We start from the raw sequence: 21473 nt of genomic DNA on the forward strand, positions 1-21473 counted from the left end.
TTGGACCAGTTTTGTCAATTTTCTAAAGGGGGGAGTGAGTAAATGTGTTACATGCAGTTATATTTTTAAGGAGAGAGATTCAAAATTTTTCTCTTTATTTTGTGTTTTTTAGGGAGTTCCTGGATTTGACAATACCATAGAAGGACCTAAGGGCTTGAAAGGAGAACGTGGAAGACAAGTAATTATGTGGGCATTTGAAAGTAAACTTGTAATGATGTGACATACTTGCTGCAGAAAAAACATCTTTAGGAGCAAAAATATCTTCTCCTCTTTATCTGCTACTCTAGGATTCAAAAAACATTCCCTTGTTCTTCTGAATTTGGGGTGACTTGCTTCACCAAGCCCTGCCCTTGAGGTCTTCATTTATGAATGCAAACATCTAATTCCCATCTTAAAATGCAGGGCTAGCTGATGGAAAGAACAAGCCAGTAAATTGTTGGCCTTCCCAGGATACAGGAGTCATATACCCTAAGAAGACATGATAAAAAGAAAACGATCCGGTAGATCTATACAGCTTACATGCTCAAGGCAAATCTCTTAGGATTAATCCCATGAAATCTCACAAACCACAATTTGATCATCTTACCTTGTTTTTTGGAATTTTTTAAAAGTGTAATTATCTGGAAAATGTGTTTCTCTGGATCTTTTTGATGAGGAAGTTCCCTTGGTGACTTCACCTGGGGGAGAGCTCTGATGTGGTAGGAAGAACTTTACTTTGGGGACAGGCCCAGGTCCTGTTTCATGCTCTGTGCCTTACCAGCTCTGTGGCCTTGGGCCACTTTCTGTAAACCTCAATTTTCTCATCTGCAAAATAGGATAAATAGCCTACTTTTAAAGGTTATGGTGGGAATTCAGTGACTGACCTTGCCGCATCGTAAACCTTCAGTAAATGCTACCTGCCATTTTTACTAAGTGGGAAATGTAAGTCTCACATGTCTCATTATAGATTCATAAATTTCCTTCATTTTCTGTTTCGGGAAGACGCATGAGTATTGTGGGATTTTATTCACATGCAGGTGTGAATCTACACAGGTTAGCCAAACAGAACAAGAAGTCCAAAGGTAGAAATCCAAACCAGTAGTAGCCATACCTGACACATGGCGTGCTTCATTTATCCACTCTGTGGCAACACAGTGGGAGACAGTTTGATGCAGATACTCTATAACTTATACCCAAAGACAAGTTAGACAGTGGTGATGAACAGATGAAGCCATGTCATTAGCATTTTGTCCTGTAGTCTCTCATTTCCTGCATAGACATATGGTTTATAAACAGTAGAAGTAATCCACATCCAAAGGGAGGATAGCTCCCTAGCTGGTGTGTACCCATCCATCCTCCCTGCAGCACAAGCAGATGTTGAAGAGGAAATATGTCAGTGCTGTGTAATTACTGTCACCTGTCTGTCTTTTCACTTGACAGGGTAGAAGAGGCTGGCCAGGACCCCCTGGAACACCAGGCTCCAGAAGAAAGACAGTAAGAGCCCTTCTAGACAAGGAGACCCACTGCTCTGGTAGCCTATATTGTGATAAAAATGGCCGATTGTGGGGAGTGGGCGGGATGGTTCTGCTGGGGCTCGTGACCGTGGGGACACTTGGGATAGCTCTGAGAACACAGCTGGCGAAGTGCTTGTGGAAAGCCCCTGAAAAGCTGAGGCAGGAAGGTGCTGGTTGCAAGGAAAATTACCAATCAGGAGAAAAGCCTGGGCAAAGAGAACAAAAAAGCAGCCAACTAGGGAAAGAGTGGTGAAAGTTTGGCCTTCTCACTAGGCTAACTGCCATTGCCAGTGATGTCATTTTAAGTCCCAAACTCCATTCCTCTGCCAATTTTATAACTACTTAGGAAAGTCAGTCCTGGTATAAGTCCTCTGTTCTTACTTCTACATTCTCTGCCTTGCAAGGAAGGTGTGTGTTCCAAGACACAAAAACATTTTCTTTGTGTGGAGTATAATAGCTGATTCTGTGAACTTCTCAGACAATACAGTGCATAATAAATACAGTATACTAAACTGGTTTCTATTTGTGCTCAATTTTAAAGCATATATGTATAGTACTAATTGAGATTTAGTTGATGTATAACATTAGTTTCAGGTGTATAACATGATTTGTATATGTGGTTGTGAAATAATCACCACAATAAATCTAATTAACACTCATCACCACGTGTAGTTACAAATTTTTCCTTGTACTGAAAACTTTTAAGATCTACTTTCTTAGCAACTTTCAAATATACGAAATGGTATTATTAGCAATAGTCCCCATGCTGTACATTACATCCCTATGATTTATTTTGTGACTGGAAGTTTGTACCTTTTGACCCATTTTACCCATTTCATCCACAGTGCCCCCCCCCCCCCACTGCCAACTCCTTACTTCTGGCAACTACCAAAAGTTCTCTGTGTCTAGGAGTCAAGTTTTTGGAGTTATTTTGTTTTTTGGTTTTTGGGGGGGTTTTTTTTGTATTTTTGAGATTCTACATATTAGCAAGACCATATAGTATTTGTCTTTCTCTGACTTATTTCACTTAGTACAATACCTTCGGGGTCCATCCATGTTGTCACAAATGACAGGATCTCCTTTTTTTTGGCTGAATAATATTCTGTTATATATACATATATATATACATTTTGTTATATATATATATATATATATCACATCACATATTCCTTATCCATCCATCCATCAGTGGATGCTTAGGTTGCTTCCGTGTCTTGGCTATTATGTAAGTCATGCTGCAATGAACACAGGGGTGTGGATATCTTTTTTATTAGTGTTCTGATTTCCTTTGGATATATATACCCAGAAGTGGAATTGCTGGATCATAAGGTAGCTCTATGTTTAATTTTTTGAGGAACCTCCATACTGTGGAAATACTAAGAATGAAATTGGGTCACTTGCTTATGCAACCTTTTGGGGTCTTTCTTATTTATTTTGTTTTGTTTTGTTGTATTTTTTCAACAAGCACTTTTCGAAAACAGTTCTGTGCCTGACTACTTGGAAGAGCACAGAAATTATAAAAGAAAATTTTTATCTAATAAGAAGAGATAACTCTAATAAAATACACTTAAGTGCTTGAATCAGGTTCTAAATTAGACCCGTCTTTTTTCATTTTGCGGCATTTCCTTTCCATTCTTAGTTACCTACTTTCTCCAACTTCCTCCACCTCCCTCCTCAGTTCTTTCTGCTATTTATTGAGCACAGATAAAAACTAGTTTGATATATTGCACTTATGCATCGTATTTTCTGAGCAGAAGTTCATAGAACCAGCTATTTTACTTAATCAAGAAGATATTTTTGTAGCTTGGAACTCTTCTTTGCTAGGCAGAGAAAATGGAAATGAAAACAGAAGTTACATTTAAAGTGTGCAGAATTTAGTTGCTGGGAAAGCACTTTACTACTGCTGCTGTGTTAATGCACCTAAAGATAAAGCAATACATTTGCTATTCATTTCACTTTCTAAAAGGGTGTAGCCAGCTTACATACCCTGGGAAAATATTTTGAACTTAAAGAATATCATTCAAGATTTCCTGGCATGGGAGATGTACTTTTATTGTTTTATAGAGGCTATAGGCTCTCTAGAGGCTAACACAGCATCACCATGTATTATTTAAACTGCACAACTCCTGAGAAATATGTCCCCATTTGCATTATAGATTCAGCAGTGTCATTCAGGAGTAAAAGTGGGACTTCCAGCTAAAGATGGCAAAGTCAGTGTGGTTTTTTTTACTATTCCTTTTTGTGCAACTTACCAAAAACAACACAAGAAATTAAAAAGAGATTAACAAAGAATGACCACAACTTCAAGCCACATGTGATGGCAAATATTGGCCAGTTCTTTTAAAATCTAGATCTTAATGAAGGGAGACTTTGGAAAGCTTATACATATACCTCAGACCTCAAGCAGGGATCAGATTTTTCTAAAAGTAGCTTTCAGGTTTTGAGAAGATCAGAGAATATACCCATAGAAACAGTGTGGCAGAGGAGGCAGAAATCATGAGAAACTAAAGAATATTTCATTTTTAATATCTACAGCCAGCAGTCTGGTCCATGGAGGCTGCAAAGATTGAAGAAACAGTGACTATTGCAAAACTATGATTTAAGGGGCTTTATGTAAGTTCCATAAATCTCTTAAATGCCCAGATTTGAAGGGAGAGGTAGCATGAGGTAAAAGAAATACTTCATGATGAGAAAGGGTTTGAGACAACATATCTATATCAAAGCTACTGACCTAGGTCCAGCTACACCACATACAGTTATTCAGTAAATAGGTGGCCCTCTTCAAACGTGATTAATAATCAGAAATATTAATCTTCATTATTAAATGATTATTAAGACTTATGCATAAAAAGAAGAGGAAAATGCCATGAGCAAAGGGCAAATAAACCCTTATTGGGAGAGGAATTATTCAAGGAAAAGACAGAACGACTCTGGCAAATAGTTCTCTAAAGTCTCGAAAAAACTAAGGCAATGTGATTGCTCTAAAAAGAGTCTAAAGAACTGACAAGGTCATAGAAAGTGAAGAAAGCAAGCTGGTAGTGTTTGGGGGTCATGAACGTGCAAGATAGGTTAAGAGCAACAAAAAAATTAGAATAAATAAGACTGAAAATATAGCTGGGCATATAGTAATCAAGAAACCACAAAAGCAATGATAGAGGTGGACAATGGAGAGCCAACAACTGTACAATTTGCATTACTGAGTTAAACAGACTAATGTAGAAAATATTCAGAAGTATAATAAAAGAATTTCTTGTAAAAAAGGCTCAAATGTGCAGGTAAGAAAAGGCATATTCTGACTCAGAAAAAAAATTGATACAAAAACTTTAACACTGAGCTACATCCTAGTGAAATTACCAAACTTATTACGTAAAGGAAGAATCTCCAAGAATTTCCAAGCAAAAAAGATAGGAAACCCAGTTTGTCTTCAGCCTTCTTCACAACAATCAGGGCCAAAAGGGAGAGCAGTAGAATAGGTAGATTTCTGAAGGAAATCCAGGGGTCCAAGATTTTCATACCCACCTGAGTTGTCCTCTTTGTACATATAATAATTAATATGATAAAGCCTTTGAAAATTCAGGCAATACAGCCCCCATTTATTTTGTTCTTCTATTAAATTCAAGTAAAATTAAATGTAATATTTTAATTTTAAAATAGCATAAATACCATCATCCTTTCTTAATCAAAAGTACTACTATTTAGAACTCTATCTGTAAACATGCATAAGAAGATGTTGGGAATCATGATTACCAAATGTTAACAATAGTTTTATTGGGATGACTTCAATTTTTTGGGGGGGGGATGACTTAAATTTTTATTCTGTTTTTTTCTGCATTTGAATATTTAAAAATCAGCATGTATCATTTTAATAACAGTAAAGTCATTATCCTTTCAGAAGGAAGAAAAATTTATACCACTAACTGGAAAACTCTAAAAGATAGATAGATGATAAGTATTGAGGACTCTTTGGTGCAGTAAGATTCTGCTGAACTAAAAAGTGATTGGAGGATGGTGGTAGGGTGTGGCATGCAGGGAAGTAACAGCAGTTGACCAAATCTGACCTTGATTCATTTGACAAACATTTATGGAACGCCTAAGGTCTATCAGCAACTCTACTATTAGAGCTACGAAATCAAATAAGACCTAGTCCTTATTCTCAAGGCACCTAGAATCATATTACAGATTCAAGGGATGGTGTCTCAACCTATTATTGACATTGGATCAGATAATTCTTTGTTGTGGGAAGTTGTTTTGTGCACCGTAGGATGTTTAGTATTTTATCCCTGGCCTCTACCCACTAGGTGCCAGCAGCACCCCCAACTTGTGACAATGAAAACCATCTCCAGACATTGCCAAATGTTGCCAGAGAAGGGGGGTTGCTAAATCCCCCTCTTGCAGTTTGAAACCACTCTTGTAGAGGGGGATGGAACTGTAGGGATAACAACTGTAATTGGTGCTCTACCCGCAATCTCTAATGGGTTGGATTGGGATGGTGGAGGGAGTAGGCTCAGGACCAGAAAGCCACAGCACTGGGGCAGGAGGTAGGGATGGGAGATTGGTTCTTTCTGAGCCAAACCTGACTGAGAATTAGAACAGATTCTTGTGCCATGGATCATGAGAAGCAACTGTAGCCTCAAACATGGCCCTCAGTCCTATTCAGTCTAGAGGGCTGTTAGTTCGCTTTTCCCTTTCCAACTCTCTTGGCACTACTTTCAGGGGCAGCTTGAAGTGCCCCCAGGCAGGCAGGCAAGCAGTCATCACTGAGAATGAGTGTTTGCCATTAAGATTCAGTATTAATGTGGTGTTTTACCATTAAGAATGTCCTATTTTTTTCCCGGGGGATTGTGTCTCAAATCAGTCCATACCTATCTGGAAAAGTGGGTCCTGGTAAACCATCAGAAACCAGGCTATGAGGGACCAACAAGACTGAGTATCCTGTTCTGGGTCTTCTTACTCTCAGGATGCCTTTGGGGTTATTTTCTTTCTTGATGTGCTCATTCACATTTCCTTTCACAGATAAGTTAGACTGTCTGGATGAGTTACCAGACAACTACAAGCCCATGGGTAAACCATGAAGACATTTGGGATTTAATCTTTCCCATCTAAAGCATTAAAAAATGTAAAACAAAAGTGTAAAATTATCTCCCCCATTTCCTTGTTTTCTTTCAGTCTCTCACACTTACCCAAGGTATCTCAAAATTATGACTTCTATTTAAAGTTTAAATCCCACATAGCCATTAATGAAAGTGCTAGGTGATGACTTCTAGAGATGTTTCCATTATGCATGAATGGTGGATTAAAGTCTGTCTCTTCTGTTAGGCTTATAAACTCCTGCCTAGGGACAGAAATCGGTTTTTACTTATTACCACTCACCCCAGTGCCTCTAGGGAGCAGGAGCTCAATGTTGAGATGACTAATTTTAATCAAGACCTTTCAAAGTCAAACCTTAAAGACACAGACACCAAATGTTTCTTGATGTTATTTCAAACACTGTGACAGTGGACCAGAGAAAGATTTTTGGATGTCAGGTCCTATTTCATATCCCTTAAATCATATCCTATAGGAAGCTCTTTATTTTGCCTGAATATAGGTTCAGTTGTGCCTACCACACCCAGATGTATCCACTTAAAGCCCAAGTCTGGCCATGCACATTTCCTCCTCTAAGGGCCCCAGTGGTTTCCGCTAAAGGGAATATGAACCCTTCAGCTTAGTAACCCTAGTAACCTTAGTAACCCCTCTCTTCTCACACCTTTGACCCAGAAATGGTCAAATACACACCATCAAATACTCTTCCTTTTTTCCTGCCTCTAGTTCATTACTTAGGCTATACCCTTTCTAGAAAGACTTCTTTCATTTTCTTCTACCTATAAAACTCCTACACGGGGCGCCTGGGTGGCTCAGATGGTTAAGCGCCTGCCTTCGGCTCAGGTCATGATCCCAGGGTCCTGGGATCGAGTCCCACATCGGGCTCTCTGCTCCTTGGGAGCCTGCTTCTCCCTCTGCTTCTCTTTCTCTCCCCACCACCCCCCCGTCTCTCATGAATAAATAAATAAAATATTTAAAAAATAAAATAAATAAAAAAAATAAAACTCCTACACATTCTGTGAAACTCGTATCAAAAATATCTTCCAGGGTATCTGGCTGATTCAGTCAGTAGAGCATGACTCTTGATCTCGGGGTTGTGAGTTCAAGCCTCATGTTGGGTATAGAGATTACTTAAACAAACTGAAAAACAATCTTCCTCTAGGAATATTTTCCTAATTTGACAAACTGGATAGAATTGCTTTCTTTGAAACCCATATTTCCATCTTCCCCTTCTTATGGCATTTGCCATACTATGCCTTGTAAATATTGTAATATTTATCTCTTCACACCCCAAACCCAAAATATGAGGGTCCCTTGAGGTCAAGAACTGTGCGTGTGTATATGTGTGTGAAATCTTTATGCTCCCGTGGTTTCCATACAATATACTTTGTGGGTAATAGATTATTGGTAGGTATTTTTCTGAATGAAACTATAGTGAATTGAACCAGAACAGATAAACCCTTGTACTAAAGGAGTGGAGAGAGCTTCTCTTCCTCCCTCTGATAGAGAGGATTTAAACTCTCATGTCAAGAAGGCTCATCACGGTTTTAAAGAGATAGGTCTCCATTTCTCCAGATATACACAGTCTGTTTCTTAGATAACAGTAGATTTTAACTAAAATATGGTTAGAAGAATTTAAAGTCTGCAGCACTGGCCTCACATAGAATTTTGATCTGAATATCTCAAATGTCCATCAAGAAAATGTCATCTGATATATACTGATTTTTGCAAATCCTGGTGTCAGTCTTGCTATCACTTTACTGAGACATCCTAAGTTAGACAATAAAATGTCTTTGTGTGATTTCCAGATCTACAAAATGTTGATCTGAAATATACCCAGACCCTGACCTTACATATGAGAGTATTAGGAAAAATTCACTTGATTATGTAGTGCTGCTATTTTGATTGAATATTTCATTAACATACTGAATTGAGAACTTCTGAATGCTTGGGCTGATTCTTTAATTTTTGACAGATAAGCTTATTATTTGGCTTTTTGGGGGGAAGAGGGTAAAATTAGTCTGGTTATATTTAGATTCTGAAATTAATCTATAATAAAGTTCAATGGAGTCTGTTCTCCCAAGTTTTCCTCTGGCTTCCTGCCTTTTGGCCACTCCACTCCTGATTTTTGGCTTACTTGATAGTACTTTGGAAAAATGCAAAGAAATTAAATTCAAATCAGCCAATTTTGGAGCTTATGATCAGCTCTAGTAATAGTTTAATGGAGGACAAATTATTGACCACAATCTGTTCTCTTAAGTATGTACAGATTTCAGTTGTCTATGTGATTTTAATTACCTATAGCCCTAGAATAAGAAATGCAGAGTTGGCAACATTTTACTGTCGTGGTGCAGTGGATAATTAAATGTTTTAAGCAATATGTGGGTACTTTAAAAAAAAAAGGTGAGTGCCTTAAGGTGTTCATTACTAATTTAAATATAAAAAGCATTTTTTTTCAGTTAAGAGTACCTACCTTTCCTCCTATTTTAGGCAGCTCATGGCAGAAGAGGACATACAGGCCCACAGGTACAATTATTTATTTCTTAACTCCAAATGATAAGTATTCTGTGTCCAATCAAGGAGTAAGAATAAAGGCTCTGGGAAACCTCTTTCAAGACTAAAGTTCTTCCACTTTTTGATGATACTGGTTGTGGAATAAAATGTTAGAAATCTTTTAGGCTACAATTTCAAGAACTCAAATCTTAAAATGAAGATTTGGGCATTCCAATCAAAGACTAAAAATTAATGACAAGAGACACTAGTTGGCCCAATTACTATTAAATTTAACCTTGGGTTTCAAGTGCAAACTAATAATTCAGTTGAGTGATATTGTAGATTTTTGTTCAATTAACTCTGAAATCTTACAATTTGCATAAACCCTTTTTAAACTGAGAGTACAGTGAAACCCTAATACATATTGGACTTCTGACTGTTTTATTCAAAAGTTGACTATTCCAAATATTGTATCACATCTTCTTTGTACATGTTGGTGATATACATGCCTCATGTACCTATAATATTTATGAAAAAGAAATTGTGACTTAGAATTTATGAAATTAAGGAAACAAGGAAACACACATCCTCAGGTTGAAAATACAATGAGGATAAACAATAAATCCACTCTCGATCACATCATGGTGAAACTCTGGAATGCTAAAGATAAAACATCTTAAACATGACCAGAGCGAGAAAGCATTTTTACCCCTGAAAGGAATAACAAATTAGATTGCAGCAGACTTGTATTTGGCAATAAAACACGCCAGAAAACAAAATGATATATGCAGGGGCAGAAGAAAAATAGCTGTTAATTTAGAATTTTATACCTAGCTAAACTGCGAATAGAACATGTAGACATTTTCAGACAAAGACTAAGAGAGTTTACCATCCACAGACATTACTCACACACACTTCAAGTTTAGACTTCAACAAAAAGGAGAGCAAATCCAGAATAATATCATGAAATAAGATTGGGGAGAGAAAGTGTTGAGAAATTCCTCTGAGTTCTAGGAAAAGGCAATTAGCAAGGGACATTTAATCACATCTGTGTAACAACTGGGTCATAAACTTAGGCTATCCCAATAGTTGACTAAATTACACCTTTTAATCCTTCCTCTTCTTTGGAATTCTTATCTCTGTCAGAGTTCAAGGACAATGTGAAGATGCTCTCAACATTTGACCCATAGATATTTAATCTATTTGAATGTAAATATAATGTTGTAAGATGTCTGGAGATTTTTGAAGAAAATGTAAAGTAAACTGTTAGTTTTTTCAGGCCAAATGCCCAAGTCAGATATATTACAAACATTACCAAAAAAAAAATTGTGTGAGTGTGCATATGTATAAAGACTTGAAAGCAAATATACCAACATAGTAACTGGTTATCCCTGCTTGATGAGATTATAGAAATTTTTATTTCTTTATTTTTAATATTTTTGCCAAAGATCCTGCACTGACATTGTGATTGAAAATATATAATCTTGTACATAAAGGAGACAAAATTCTCAGGAAACAGTGCTAACAGGTTGATTCTCTCACCACAGGGGAAAACAGGCATCCCAGGCCCAGATGGACTTGAAGGCTCATGGGGACTTAAGGGCCCTCAGGTACATATCAGAACTAATCAGGGTTTGAGAACATAAAGAAGAATCTGGAGTCTTGATGGAATCCCTCAAACCTCTTTGCAGAAATACAGATGTTTAAAGTGTTTTCAGGAAATAAAGTAAGGAAGCACCATAGTCTTGACTTGTCCAGAATTTGGTCTGCTTTATCTAAGTTTTGTCCCATCAGGGGGTGAAAAGAGAATGAACATGCAGGGATGTGCAATGAGTTCAGGCTAGCTAGGATATTCTAGGGGAAACCTCAAGCCAAAGAAAATGTTGAGCCTCAAAACTAGGAATTTTGGTCAATGTAGCATAGTAAGAACTCAGTGTTACATATCTGGACGCCTGTGTGGTAGAAAAACTGGCTCTACTCTAGGAAAGAATTGTTCCAAATACAGCTGAAGTCTTCAGCGGGGTGATCTATAGTGTGGCACTCAGCCTACCTTCTTGCTCACTTCCCCAGAGAGCTGCCTCCAGCACTTTTTCCTTTGCGAGGAATTAAGCCATGGTTGGCTCTTACACTGATCACATGAAGGGAAAGAAGCATGTGCCAGAAAGAGCCAAATGGAGCCTGGAATAATACTGAGAAGGGAAAGGAAGTCCTAGAAAATGCTAAGATGAAGGAAAGGAGGTCAGACTATAGAAAGTTTAGGACATATTTTTTTCTCTACAAACTTTGTTTTGAAATCTTGAGAAATAATTTTGCTGTTTGGCAAATGCAGGACAAGCAGTTTCTATAATTTTTCAAAGTTTTAATCCACATATCTAAAAAAAAATTAACTATTATGTGTTGGCAGCTTGGTGCATGGAAGTTGGGCAAAATATCCTTAGATGTCAGATAAGAAATTGTGTTCACATTTTTACCAAGACTTCAGAGCAGTAAACCATCCGCCTCCTTGGACCTCTGACCCTTTTGAGCTTGATTGCTTTTTGTTTTGTTTTGTTTTACTTGCCAGCTGGGGAAAGTTCACTTTTCTTATCTTCAAGTGAGAAATATTTGCCACTGGGGTTGTGGGGAAGCATTTCAATAGATTGGCTGGTTTTATTTCATGCCAAACAAATAATATGACAGCATCCCTTCTTCCACTTTACAGACTCTTTCTTCATGACATAATTTAAAAGGAGACGGAAAAACCAAACACAGCATGAAGGTTTCTCTGCCTAATGTACAGAGGCCACAATTAATAGGCAACATAATATTCTAGAAGTAGAAATATCCAGATTTCATTTTATCACATGCTATATCTTATGACCAGTCTTCAGTGTGGTTATTGAATAGAAAATTCATTTTAATATTTCAGTTTCAGATTATGTAATTAAGAATCATTTTCTTTATCACATAAGAAATATATACATTTGGAGTCTAAAGAGGCTTAGGATAATTAGAAAGCAATACTGAAAAATTCAACAGTTCAGTATTTATTCAGTCGACTATAAATGCCCCCAACTGCCTAAATTGCAAATTGGACCCTTATATACACACACAGAAGGACAACTCACAGATCAAGACAGAGCCAAGGGCATGAATGGAGTTCTCTTTCCAGTTTATGTCCATGTGACTGACTTATCATGTCTATCTTTAATATTCAAGTTAATATTCAAGTGTTCTCTTTTAGAAAGAAAATAATGCTTTAATTCTCTGTATGCTCTGTATGTAGGGTCCCAGAGGAGAGACCGGTATGAAAGGCGAAAAAGGAGGTCTGGGAAGTAAAGGTCCTCAGGTATGTAATGAGAGAAAGTGACTGCATCTGGCTCTGATCCTGGCTTTAATATGGATGTCCTTGCAGTTTCTTTTCTGCAGAAGGAGTTATTTACTGCCTGTAAACCAGCAAAGTTTTGAGTTCAGTGTTCAATGTGATGGCCACATACCTTGCAGAGTGGGCTGTCTTTCTGTCAGACGCAGAGGTGGAAGATAGCTTCTAGCCCTCTTTGCCTCAACACCTCAGCCATTACTGTGAGGTTAAGAATTTCTCCTCTGTAGAAATCAGGTCATGCCACTCCCCTGATCTCCTCAGGGTCTTCCCATCGCACCCAGAATACAACTTTCTTCAGTGCTCCTCAACCTAGTTACACATGATAATCTCCTGGGAAGATTATAAAACACTCCACCACCTGGAATCCTCTCCAGGCCATTTAAATCAGAATCTCTGAAGGTGAGGCCAGGGTATCAGTAACTTTAAATTCGCCCCAGGCAATTCTAATAGACACACCCATTGTTGGGACTGACTTTCCCACATCACTTCTCCAACTTCAGAGTCCCTGAGAATCACCAGGAAAACTTGTTAAAGTGCTGATTCTGATCAGTAGGTCTGGGGTGGGGCCTGAGGTTCTACACTTCCAATGAGATTCCAGGCAGTGCTGATGCTACTCATTCCCAGACTACACTTTGAGTAGCAGGTCCCTACATGATCTGGCCATTGCCTAATTGCTATTATATTTGTTTAGCTTTTTGTCTCCCTGAGGGTCAGAACTTTGTTTTGCTTATACTGTATACCAGAGCCTAGAATAACAGAGCTGCCACACAGTAGAGCTCAACATGTATTTATATAATGAATCAATTAGTAAATGAATGAATGAGACACAATTGGGATTTGCACTTGACTAATGGGATAAAGTTAATCCATTACTTTGTGTCCATTAGGCAGTGGCCCAACACTTAAGTGAATGTGCTCATCATCAAAATATTTAAGAAGCTATTTGCATAAACCTATATCTCATGATACAATATTTTAAAGCATGTTAATTACTGCTCATGAGGATATTTGTTCCCAGTTTGATGAACGTACTCCTTCAAACAGCATGAAAACTTTAAAAATTTCATTGTAGAACTAAATTGATGAAAAGTAACGGTTTTGTATTCACATCCTTGAATCATTAAAAACTTGCTGGCACCACTAGTTGGGATTTAAAAAAAAAACAAACCACAAACCCAGCAAATGCCAAGGGAAACATATATCAGGTGATTATCTCAACTGTTTATATAAAATATTGAGATGTAGATGGGTTGAAATCCAAAGAACTTGGTAATTCCCTCCTTCTAGAATCCAAAATTGTATCCAAGTGGCTGTTACTCAAATAAGTTATTCCATTTGCCCTATAGTGTACTCGTCTGAGTGAGACCCCTTTAATCTTGCTTTGGCAAGATTGGTTATAGTTATAAATCATTCAACTTCTTGGCATTGCCAGCGTTAGTCAAAAGGCACCACTTCTCTCTCCCTCTTCTATTTATCTGGCTAGAAATCATGGCTTTCTTTCTTTGCTTGCTTTTCTTGAAATACCCTTGTCAACACAGTGAAAGTGCTAGTTCAAAGATACATAGAATTTTCTATATTCAGGACATGATAAATGGGATCTCAAATTGTTGTTTCCAGAGGAAAACCATGGGAGACCAACACAATCAGATATATAAGAGAGCGTTATTCTTTATTGGCTCTATAAATCTACTGACATAGGCTTAAGAACCAGCCACTTAGGTGAAATAACAGGAGTGTTTTTTGTTTCATTTTGTTTAAGTAAGCTCATGCCCAGCATAGAGCCCATCATGGGGCTTGAACTCACAACCCTGAGATGAAGACCTGAGCTGATATCAAGAGTCAGATGCTTAACCAACTGAGCCACTCAGGCACGCCTCACGGGAGTGTTTTTTAATTGAAGACTTTAATTTTTTTCTTAGACTATACATTTAGAAAAAGGCATGTGATTTCTGTTGACAGTGTTCTGAAGGCTTATTAATTTATGCAGTGTTGGGGCATTCTGCATAAATCAAAAGGTGCTAATCCAACCAAGTACATGGCTATGACATGAAAGAAATATAGTCCATGGCACAATGAAAAAGAAGGTATAACTTTGAAAAGAATGGCATATTCTTTTATACCTTCTTTTGTTCCCTTCTTGTTTGGTTTACCCTAGGGTACTGCACTAATATAATCAATGCCTAGAAAAGGAATGGAAAATCAGGCATACATTCTAATTCAAGTTAGTGCTGGAATTATTCTTAGTTGTTTTTAGTGAAATACTCACTAATGTCACATGCAATATCAAGAAATATTGGAATTATTCCGTGCAAATTTGGGACACAAAGTAGAATTTCTGTTGTCATCTTTACAAAACATAATATAGTGGTCAAGGGCATAGTGCCTAAAACCAGGCTGCCTGGGTTTGATTGCAAGGTTTGTACCTTCTTAGCTGTGTGGCCTTGGGTAATTTATTTAACCTCTCTGTGCCTCAACTTTCTCTGCTGTAAAATAAGGATGATAATACTTATTATTATCCAAGAGCTACCTCATCAGGTGAAAATTAAATGGTTTAATATAGGTAGGTTCTTAGAACAGTGCCTGCAATATAGTAAGCACTATGTAAGTGTTTATTACTATATAACATCAGTATTACCTAATTTAGCAGGGACATTTTATGCCCAAAGCATGAGAGTCTCTAATCCAAGGAAGGCCATGATAATAATAACAATAAAACAATATGTAATCTGAACTGCAATGAATAGATTTCATCATTCTGCATAATCTAGGTTGGATGATCCACCAACCATTCCTTTTACTCAGATATTTGCTGAGTGCTTCCTGTGTGTAGGTCCTATATAGTAGGATATATAGTAGGATCCTATAGTAGGATAAAAGGACATGCTCCCAAGGCACTTGGGTGGCTCAGTTGGTTAAGCTTCTGCCTTCAGCTCAGGTCACAATCCCAGCATCCTGGGATCCAGCCCCAGTGTTGGTGTCGTCATTTCGCTCCCTGCTCAGTGGGAAGTCTGCTTCTCCCTCCCCCTGCTTTTACACGTGCACTCGCGCTCTCTCTCCCCCTCTCAAATAAATAAAATATCTGAAAGAAAAAAAAGGACATGCTCCCAATCTCATAAAGGACACCAACGCAAACAAATAGTTGAGATGTGATGTACTAAGTGCTAAAATGGAATTACACCCAGGGTAGAGTGGTGGGAGCAAGGATGGCATTAGAGCAGGAGAAGAATGTTTTATCTTTTTTTTTTTTTTTTTTTTTTTTTTTAGTCTCATTGTATATATTTATTGAGATATAATTTAAAAGTTGTCTCCAGCTTTACTGAGATATAAGTGTAAGGTGTATGATGTGTTGATTTGATACATTTATATATTGCAAAATGGTTACTGCCAGTGGCATTAGCTGATGCTTCCGTCCTGTCACATGATTTTTTTATTGTGGTGTATGTTATACAATATTACAGTTGTGTCTTTGGATGAATTTATACATGCAGGTTCCTGCCATCTGAATTACAACATGAAACATCCCCATCGCAATACTTTGTTGAGCGACTCTTGCCACTCAGTTCCACCCCACGGGCACTTGTGGGTCTTTTTTTTTTTTTCACGAAGCCCGTTTCTGAAATGCCTCCATGTTGCGTAGATCCTGACTCTGTCTCTTGTCTGGAATCACTGAGAATCGTTACAGTAGGTGACCTTTTGTGTCTGGCTTTGCTCACTAAGTTCTTTGTGGAGATGAAGAACCCAAAGAATTAGCAGTGAAGCTTGTGGAAAGAATTTGGGATTCTGTAATGGGACATAGGGAGTAGATGTTAGGATCTCGGCAGCAGCCGAAATGGACTATTTTGTGGCCAGAAGGATGGTCTGAGAGAGCCTTAAAATTGGAGCATATGCTGAGTTGGAAGGAAGGTATGGGGTGATCTGTATAAACTAGGGAAGCAGGGTAGGCACCATCGGGGGCTCCTGGAGCGGCATCCGTGTGTCTCTTGGAAGAGCGGGCCTTGACTTCCGCCCCAGCTAATTGCTGTTGTTTGGCTTTCTTGACTTTTGCTCTGTGGTTCTTGAACCAAACCTGCAGTACGGTGGGATGTATCTCCAGTTTCGAGGCCATTTCTTTCTGAAGGCTGGGAGCGGGGTATGGGTTCTTGCTGAACAAGAATTCTAAATCTGCCAGTTGTTTCTCAGTGAACATGGTTCGTTTCCTTTGTGAATGTTTCTGATCCTTTCCTTTAGGAAGGTCCCCTGTGCCTGCCATCCCATCTAGCTGGATCCCCATGCTCTGGTCCTGTGTCCGAATGTTTTATCTTTTACAGGATAAGGAGGTGTTTTCCAGGTGACCAAGGGAGAGACAGGCATCTGGGAAAAGGACCCAGGTATTCTAAAAAGAGATATCAAAGTGAGTTTGGGGAAGCATAAATGGTTCAACATGGAAGGAGTATAGGATGCATGATGGATTAGAAGTTGAGGTTAGAGGCTGTGTCTTAGACTAGCACTGTCAAGATCAACATCTCAGGTATCTTGGGGTTTGTTCTTGCATTAGCCCACCCTTGCTGGCCTCTTGACTTTTATTTTCTCAGAATTAGCTCATATCTGACTCCTAAAGATATTGAGGGTTTAATCTCCTTGGGTGGCTCCAGCCCAGCCTGACAATTTACTGATTGTCAGTGTAGGCAGGGTTTTACCCCCGTGAAAATAAGTGACAGGATTCCTTTTAAACACGAGAAGAACCTCTTGCACCTCCCCAGCCATATTCCATCCAAAGTTAGTGTCCTTGGCACTGCTCCAGCCATTAATCCCAAACTCCTACTGCGATCCTTTCTGATAAGATGCTATCTAAGGACAGTTTTTAAAAACATTTAAACTCTAAACATCTCCTTTCTATCATCACTTAACACTTGTATTAAGCAGTTGTGATTGCAGAAGACTCTGTGGCAGAGTCTAAACATGAGCAAAAGACCCCCAGCCCAAGTCCCGAGAGTGGAGGGTAGATCTGGCCCCAGTCTCCTGCATCAAGTTTGGAGATTCACATTTTTAAAACTCCAGTCTCAGGTGGTGCATGATTAGTAGAGTTTGGGAATCCTGTCCCAGATACAGGCCTCAAAACAGCAGGAAGAGTGGCCAGGAGTTCAGTGTAGAGTCAGAATCAGGTTTGGTTCCCATCTTACCCTCCTATTAATGGTGATTTGGAGTTAAATGCTTTGACAATCTGATTTTATTGGTAAACAACGGTGTCGATAATATGTATCTCATTGTGATTGAGAAAGTCTGTATAGTGTCAATATATACTTCTTAGCATAGTGCTTTGCACAAAATAAATGCTCAATAAAACGCTACCATTACAACAAAGCCAATAAAGATTTCACCTCTAGCTGGTGCCCTTTCCCTTTAAATGCCCTGATCTTCTGTTTATATTCCATAGATGCTCCATAGATGCTCTTGCCCTCAAATCAAAGCAACTTTTTGACTCTGATATCTTGGGGTGGCAGGGAGTTTTTCATCTTTCCTTTAAAAATATGGTCCCCTATACAACCAGCAGTATTTGAGTAGTTAATATATCCGGGTAACAATTCACTGAAGCTTGAGGCCCATTCAAGGAGTCACAAACACCAATCTGGTATTTTGTGTGGTCCTGCACAGGAAATAGAATCAGGTTTTCTGATGTTCTGATGACCATGCCCTGTCTGCATGTATGCATCCATCCATCCAAGAAATCTTCCATTTTGGAGGGCTTTCAAACAGGATAATCTCTCATTGTGCTTGTATGTGCTTGAAGTGACTACACATAAGGTAATCTCCCCGAAATCTCCTTCATCTCATAGAGTTCATTATGTCTGAAGGAAGCCCAGAAAGTGAGCTCCTAGGCAAGGTTTCCAATTTGCCCCTTATTGTCAAGGACAGTTGAAATCTTTCTACTTTATCCTTCTGTGAACTACAGAAAAAATATCATGTGGAAAATCAAATTAAACACATCATTTCATCCCATCATTTCATAACCCCAGGAGCTATTCCTGGATAGGTGCATGGATAGCTAAATGAATGGATGGGTGGGTTGATGGGTTCTAGATATTTACTAAGTTCCAGAGATAGGAAGCCAATCGGGCATGGCCCTTCCTTCAAGGATACTTTCTAGAAGATGAGAGAAAGAAAGAAAGGAACAATTACATGGAGAGTAGAGGAATCTGTGGGACAGTTGTGAGACCCAGTAGAGCCAGGGGGCTCAGGTGTTCTTGAAACAGTGATGCTAAAAGTAAGATTTTCACAAGAGGGAGATTGTGTCTCCCTCCAGACAGAAAAATGGACCAACTAAGGGAAGAACTTGCACAACTATGAAGACCTAAGACAACAAGAAGTATTTGGTGACTTCAGATGGTTTGAGCATAAACATACAGTGATTGAAGTAGTCCCAGATGACTATGGAGACCTGCAATACCAACATTTTGAGGGATTTTATATATTAGTAAATAAAGACCATCAACTTTATTCTGAAAGCTACTCAGAATTCAGAATTTCATAAAAAGTGGCAGCATCAACCAGACATTTTAAATCAAAATGGAAAAGGAGAGAAGAATAGATTAGAGAGAGGCCAGGCTACAGTCAGGGAATCCAGGAATTTAGACAGAAAGCAGGAAGGACTGAGGGTAGGTGATAGCAATATAAATGGAAGAGAGAAGGTAGGTGATAGTGGAAGAGAGATGGGTACAGAAAGGAAATAGAATCTGTAGGACTTGTAACTGATAGGTTTTGAGAGATGAGCTAAGGGAAGGGATAGGTTGATTCCTATGTTTCCAGCTTAGGTTTCAGGGAGGAAAGGGGTGACACCACTCCTTAATAAAGAGAATATGAAACTAAGCATGACTTACAGTAAATATAATTATCTCTGGTAATCAATTCCTATGGGATATCCAATAGACATTTTAATATATGAGTCTGGCATTTAGTTGAGTGGTTTGGGCAGGAGATCCATCTATTTAGGAGTTATTTTGTAAAGTGGTATGTGAATCTATAGGGGTGTCACTCAGGAAGAAGGAATTAAGTGAGAAAATAAGGTCCAAGGTTGGAACCTCAGAGTACATGGAAATTTAAGAGGCAAATGGAGAAGAGACCAGAGAGGGACGAGGAAGTCCATGGTGTTAGAGAAATTAATGGAAAAGTTTCAAAGAATACGTGATCAAATTCAAATAAGGTAAGAACAGAAAAGAGTCTAATTGGATTGAATATGAAGGTCATGGGAGCTAGCCCCATGCACTGGTGGAAGTGAGAGTTTGAAGGGAAAGGGTTGAGAGCTATGGAAGGTGAAGAAATTGAGATTCTTCTTTTGAGATAAAGAAGGGAGAGGAAAAAAATGGAAGGTTGTGGAAAGATCATTATTATCTTCCCTAAGTGACCAATATACTGTTCAACAGTCTTTCCTATTAGGAAATGTTTATGTCCAACTTACTACATTTTTAATTTTTTAAAGATAAAAAGACTAATGTCATAATTTTTTTCTGAATAAAATTTGCTAAGTATCATGCTTACTACACAGATTTGGTTTATTTATTTTTTAATTACAGTAATCATGGCCAAAAAAAATCTGAAAATGATTTAAATTCACTGGTGCTGGGATTATTTACAAGTACCTATGTAAACATTTTAACCAAAGGAGGAAAAATCTGATCCCAAGTGTTAATAACATAGGAAAGCGGTTGGGCTGTCTCTGAATTGGGATTTTTAAATGTTCAGCTCTAAAGCTATCCCAATAAAACATGCTTTCTAGTACATTAAGGAGACTTCTATTATATCAAATAGATTTTCCATATAGATGTGTGGTATGTTCATTCCTCTGTTTAACTTTTGTTATATTCTTCAGTAAGATCTTAAATCTTTCTTTATATAGGTCTTTTATCTTTCTTATTAAATTCTACATATTCACAGGTGTTTTTCTTCTAATGGTAAATGGGAATTTATGTACATTTACTTTTCTAACTTATCAGTAGGAAAGAGAAAACTATTTCAGAATATTTATCTGGTACACCTGAACATATCTTGTTATTAATGCTAATTATTTTGGTGATGTTTCTTGAGCTTTCTATTGAACAAATTGTATTATTTGCAAATAAATATAAGTTTACCTTAAAAAATGCTTTCTACGAAAGCAAGGAACCAAACAGAATACAGTTAAAGGCAAATGTCACTTGGAATGCCTTCTTTAAATGTTAGACATTTTAGCAACATCTGCTGTAAAAGCAAAACAGTGAGAATGTAAAATCTCTTTGGAAAAGAAGACTCACAAGAAAGCATGATCATTTAGGCCACATCTGGCATGAATTACTTTATTAATTTTCTGTACTAGTTTTTATTTGACAGCTGTGAAACTTTTTTCCTTAACAGAAATCAATAAAGCCATAACTCTTTTCCCATCTGTGGTTCATTTTCCTCTTAGAAGAGACACAAAGATTTTAGGGGAAAGTTGCTTTATGTTCTGCTATATTTGCAATCCTTGTTTTGTTTCAGGGGCCTCCAGGACCAGGAGGAGAAGCAGGGAGTCCAGGCCATTTGGGAAGCCAAGGAAATAAAGTAGGTCACATTCTTTAAGCCCACCAAAGTTAAGGTTTTCTCCTCAAAGTAAGTACGTCTGGTTGTGTTAGCCAGAGCCCTTTCAACACAAAGGAGAGCCTCTTATTGCCCTACACCCTAGGTTGATTCTTAGAGAGCCAGCAACATCTAAGGATGTGGGTGTGGACCACAATGAGGTCAAGGATTCCAGCTCAGCATAATTGCATGAGGGGCTACACCCAGTCTTAGCCGGGGGGACCTCAGGGAAAGAAGACTGTTCTGGGGCAGGCCTTCCTTTGCCCCTCTCTTCTTCCCTCCCCTCCTCTCTTCTTTTCTTCTTTGTTTCTTCCATGCATACAAACCTTTGCTGAACATCTTGTAAGACAAATTCACTCTACTGGTATTCTGTTGGATTAGAAACCCAGCTTCAGGAGAGAAGAGATCTTTGACTGTTTACTCACTGATGCATCCCTAGTACTTTGAAGAGTTCCTGGCACATAATTGCTTAGTAAATA

At 38.3% G+C, this 21473-nt stretch overlaps 2 protein-coding genes across 2 annotated transcripts in view; one reads left to right on the plus strand and one right to left on the minus strand.

Moving 5' to 3' along the window:
• COL6A6 (collagen type VI alpha 6 chain) overlaps window positions 1–21473 on the plus strand; it is a 130812-nt gene that overhangs the window by 59336 nt on the left and 50003 nt on the right. The window contains exons 19-24 of the mRNA XM_035727836.1: window positions 113–178; window positions 1420–1473; window positions 9066–9101; window positions 10616–10678; window positions 12334–12396; window positions 20917–20979. Of these exons, the coding sequence (XP_035583729.1) occupies window positions 113–178; window positions 1420–1473; window positions 9066–9101; window positions 10616–10678; window positions 12334–12396; window positions 20917–20979 (345 nt within the window). The remainder of the gene's footprint in view (window positions 1–112; window positions 179–1419; window positions 1474–9065; window positions 9102–10615; window positions 10679–12333; window positions 12397–20916; window positions 20980–21473) is intronic.
• Window positions 15722–16678, minus strand: LOC118356004 (divergent paired-related homeobox-like). The gene has a single exon (XM_035722163.1). The coding sequence runs from the start codon at window positions 16676–16678 to the stop codon at window positions 16142–16144; it is 537 nt and encodes a 178-aa protein (XP_035578056.1). The 3' UTR covers window positions 15722–16141.

This window comes from Zalophus californianus, chromosome 1, assembly GCF_009762305.2.
Source record: "Zalophus californianus isolate mZalCal1 chromosome 1, mZalCal1.pri.v2, whole genome shotgun sequence".
In the NCBI taxonomy this organism is placed as follows: Eukaryota; Metazoa; Chordata; class Mammalia; order Carnivora; family Otariidae; genus Zalophus; species Zalophus californianus.